The sequence below is a fragment of the Colobus angolensis genome, unplaced genomic scaffold (genome assembly GCF_000951035.1).
Source record: "Colobus angolensis palliatus isolate OR3802 unplaced genomic scaffold, Cang.pa_1.0 Scaffold76, whole genome shotgun sequence".
NCBI classification, from domain to species: domain Eukaryota; kingdom Metazoa; phylum Chordata; class Mammalia; order Primates; family Cercopithecidae; genus Colobus; species Colobus angolensis.
Window position 1 is genome coordinate 3,708,496 of NW_012121376.1, and position 4,775 is coordinate 3,713,270.

At 50.0% G+C, this 4,775-nt stretch overlaps 1 protein-coding gene across 1 annotated transcript in view; it reads right to left on the reverse strand.

The window, feature by feature from the left end:
- Nucleotides 1-3,606: 3,606 nt before the first annotated feature.
- FOXC2 (forkhead box C2) overlaps nt 3,607-4,775 on the reverse strand; it is a 2,381-nt gene continuing 1,212 nt past the window's right edge. Inside the window, exon 2 of the mRNA XM_011928088.1 lies at nt 3,607-4,769. Coding sequence (XP_011783478.1) covers nt 4,491-4,769 — 279 coding nt within the window. The 3' untranslated portion in view covers nt 3,607-4,490. The remainder of the gene's footprint in view (nt 4,770-4,775) is intronic.

Consider the following 4,775-nt stretch of genomic DNA (forward strand, 5'->3'; position numbering starts at 1 on the left):
GCGGTGCAAGAAAGTGCTCACTGGGAGGCAAGGGGCGGGCTCTCTGGGTGGCTGTGACCCGGCCTGTCCCACTCACCTGGAACAAAGGCACCGGACCCCAGACCCCCAACCAGCCTCAGCCTACTGGCACCTAAGGCATAAAACCTCAGGTCTTTACTTATCCACCTTCATCCCACTGAGAGTCAGACAGGGACCCAGGCGAACACAAGTTCCCAAGATGCCAACCACAGGCTCTGAGACCCCAGCACCTTCTCAAGATGTGGCTCTGCCCACCCTTCAACGGGTGTTTTATCTTGGTGTCTCTATCTCCACCCAGCTAATGTTTTCAGTTAACAATAGGTCCCCATCAACCAACCTTGTCCAACACCCCAACCCCTTTTTTGGATGGGGGTGGGGAGGAGGAGGGAGGAGAACTTCACAAGCACACAGGGTTCATTTTCACCGGTGAGCTGGGAGCTCTGTTCACAAGTCTCTCCCTGCACCAGCAGCAACCCCCACGCAGTCACTGGGTAACGGGAAGGGGACGGACCCCCGAAAGATTTATGAGCCAAGCGCAGAAGTTCCCAGGACCCTGTGTTTTCTTCTGTGTCTGGCTTCTGATCTTCATGTCTTGGTGGCAGGAGGGTCAGCAGCATAAGTGAGGCCCCATGGCAGCAGCCCTGGCTATGCCCAGAAGGATAGTGCAGCATAGCCCTGGCCACCTGGTCATTTTACAGATAAAGAGACCAAGGCTAGGGAGGGGAAGTGGTTTGTTCACACAGAAAGGTGTGACTTTCTCATTCCTAGCCCAGTGCTCCAGCAATTCCTGGACAAAAGTTACAGGAAGATGTGCATCTTCAGGGATAGGTTACCTATTCCAGAGCAGTGATGGCCTTTCGACCACAGACCCAAGCCCAGCCTTCAAGAGGCCCCGGCTCGGCCGGCAGGAGGCAGGCAGTCTCTCTACCTGGAAGCTGTGAACATGTGGTGGAGCCTCAGAGGCTACACAAGATGGCCCATTCAAGGAGGCCACTCTGGCTGCAGCCTCTCTGGGGCTGAGAATGTATGGGACACTCAGAGGCCATGGGGGTCTCTCCGGGTAGCCCATATCTGTCATAACTGGACTGTGCTTAGAGTCAGAGGCCACCCAGCCAAAACCCGCCAGGGATGCAGCGCTAATTCAACGGGAAGGTCTTTGCCATGGTATTCAGGCGCTTTCATTTTATTTGCGACATCTTTGTGATTGGCCCTGCGATATCTTCTTACTGGGTCAGGAAGGTATAGGGTTATCAGACAGACTTCGTGCAAACTGTGTTTGCGTGGTCTGCAGAACCGCCCCAGCCCAGAGTCCCTGCAGCCTGTGGCAGACACTCTGACCGTTCCATCCTCAACCTCCTTTCCCCTTCCCTTGAAAGGCCCAGAACCTCCTGAGGACCAGAAGGCAATAGGAAAATGTGGCAGATGAGTGGATCAAGAACAGCCAATGTCCTGGGCATGTGCTTTTTGTACACTGGGCAGCAGATGAGCAGGGTGGCTCCCAAGACGCAAAACTGTTGGCGAGAACGTTGGCTGTTCACAGCATGTGCTGTGGAATCTTCCCACTCTGCTGGGAGCCACAGACGCCCCAGGAGCCGCTAAGCCCCCAGGCCTGAGGTCCACACAGGCACTGCAGGAGGCTGGAGTTGCAGGAGACAGGGCTGCACAGAACTCTGAGCCAGCTCACAGCACAAGGGGCCGCCGGCCTTCTAGCACTTACCGCACCTATGCCTGTCCCCACTGAGACGGAGGAAGCCTTGAGTGACAGGGTCCTCAGATGAGTCCCACAATCCCCAGGCCGCTACACACTAAGGGCCTGGTTCTCCACTTTGCTGCTGCTGAAGACCTGAATAAAGCTCCAGATACAATCCTCCAGTTGCCCACGTTCCCCAAGGAATGGAAAAACCCCCTCCTGATAACCTCCACAAGGGCCACTCACTTGGGTTTCCGGCCCCCACACAGCAGGACTTCTTTAAAAAGGCTTCCTAAAGGTGCAAAAGCCCAGCGTGGTTTCAACAGCAGGGCTGGGGGCTCTCAGCCACACCGTCGCTCTCCTTTATTTTCCGTGTGTCCCTCAGGCCTCGCCACCAACAGGACACCAACGGTTTCAAAGCTTACGATGAAGGCAAGCTTTCAGAAAGACTTCTTTAAAGCATCTAGGGAAGGGAAAAAGCCAGCTCGCTTAGGGTCTGGAATACTCTCCTCTTCTCCTGGGGCAAATAGCATGAAGGGAGCAGAAGTAAAACGAAACCGTCACGGTAGACGCGGGCAAGGAGCTTGGGCCACCTTCTTCTGCAGCTTGGAGAGGGTCTCTCCCCACCCCTACTTCCTTAACTTCCTCCTCCTGTTCACTCAACCGAAGCCCGCCTGGCCTGAGGCCTGCTGAAAGTCTAGCACCCGGACGCCCGGGCACCCGCACGTTATGAAAAGGAATGAAACAGCCTCCAAGTTGTAACTGTAGCCACCTCTGGGGCCACAGATTGAAAGAGTCTGTGTTGCACATATGGGGAAAATTATTATGCTTTAAGCTTCCCCTAATTCTGTTTCAACGCGGCATAGAGATAAAGTACCATGTTTAAAACAACAACAAGAACAACACCCGGGTTACGTTCAGCGCCACGGCATCAAGCAAAATCGCCTTTAGCAAAATCATCAGGTCTTGAAACGTTAAGCTCACAAAGAACTTCAGCATTGCCAAGGTACAGCTCACCTGCTGAGGTGGGAATTGATGAAGCTTTGGTCCCCAAATTCACACATAGAGGCCAGCAGGGGCTTCAGCCATTGAAATAGATAATAAAGCCATTTCCTCAGCTACTTTTCACAAAATCTATGTTGCTATTAAAAATGTAAAAGATGAGATATTAACATTGAAATGAAAAATAATCTGTATTATTTAACATATTGAAAAACTTGAATTTAGAACTCTAAAGGCATCATCAATTATTTTTGAAGGGTAATGAGGTTTCAAAATTTTTCACAGTGATGAGGGTATAGATTTGGACATGATGTTGAGAAGTAACGAAGTCTGAAACTCCCCTCTGATCTGGCTGCTAAGAGGGACAGATATTAAATGCTAGAAAATCCATCCCCTTCAGACCTTCATTGGCCCAGTTCAAATTCTCTGGAACACCATTAAAGCAGGCAAAGCAGCTTGAATTTTATAAAATCGGGGGAAAGCAGGACTCACCCTGATTTGCAGTTAGCAAACGGGAAATGTTTATTCTCCCCTCCTTCACCTCTTACACTGGGGACGGCTGGACGCTGAGATGGAGTGGCACTGTTTTGACAATTAGCATGTTTTTCTGCATTTAACAAAATGCATCACAGCAAGCTCATGGTCCGGTCCTTCAGGCAGCCCCCTCCAACTGGGCGGTTTCTCGAAAAGAAAAAAATCTAGAGTGGGATTTTAAAATTAATCAAAAGCCTTTTTCTGTCGCTAAACAAGACAGCAGGTGTGTGCTCCTATTCTCTGGTCATTTTTATGTGTCTACACATATACCCACCTGTGTAACAAAAATAATCAAAGCAGGCGGGTTTGCAAACACACCTCGTTTTTAAAAAAGGCAACAACACAAACACTGTCCAAACTTTGGGCAGAAAAAACAACATGGGTTTATTTTAAGGTAAGTACAACAATTAAGACCACATAAGACAAACATAGATGAAATTAGATTTTCTAAGTTTTTTTTTTTTTTTCTTTTAGGAATACTCAGGGTGGAACCTACTATACAAAACCATCACACTTTGTAAATAAAAAGTATCAGATACTTGACTTCTTCATCCACCAACAAAAAAATAAATTATTTTCTTGTTTTGTAAAAGACCTACAATGGGAAAAAGAATTATATCTCATAATTGTACAGGAAACAAAACCCACATAGGTTTCTTGAATTCAATTTGGCAGTTAGAAATGGTTGGGCAAGATGAAAAAATTATCCAGTGAACTCAACTTTAAATATTATATTAATGGCTCTGAACAACAACAACAACAACAAAATAGCCTGATTACAAATCCACACATTTGTACAGCACGGTTGGAGAAATTTAAAATTACACACAGCACGTACATTATCTATAGAGACCCCCATACACCTATGGGGACCCCTACAGAAAGTCCCCAGGGGCTCGCTATGGGATTTGGTCCATAACTTAACTTTTGAAAGCTCAGGTCGAGCACAGCACAGCCGTCCTGGTAGGGGAGGGGGATTTTAAGACCAATACTCATTTTGTTGGGCTGTGTCCCTTTGGAGGGGGTTTTCTGGGATCCCAGAAACGGGGCGGCGAATTAAAGTTACCTGCGGGCTTCACAGATGGCTGGGGGCTAGCGTGCCCGCTCTCTGCTCCCGGGTCTGAGAAAAAGTCGGAGGACATGTTTTGTTTCTTTTTTGCGTGTCTGCAACCCCTTAATTGTCTGGTTGGGTCAGGGCTGAGAAGCGAAGCCGGAGCGGGCCGGGGAGGGGAGGTTCCGGGACAGGTCAGTATTTCGTGCAGTCGTAGGAGTAGGGGGCTGCGTGGCGGTAGAGAGACGGCGTGGATCTGTAGGGCAGCTGACAGCTGGCATTGCCACTCACCTGGGACTCCCCGAGGGTCGAGTTCTCAATCCCTAGCCGGTGGGAGTTGAACATCTCCCTCACGTTGGGGAAAGTTTGCTGCTGGGCCGCGAACGTGTGGCCGGGGAGGTGGTTCAGGTCCCCGCTGTGGTTGAGATACCAGGAGGCCGCCTGGGCCGCGGCGGCCCCGGGCTGCGGCGTCGGCTGGGG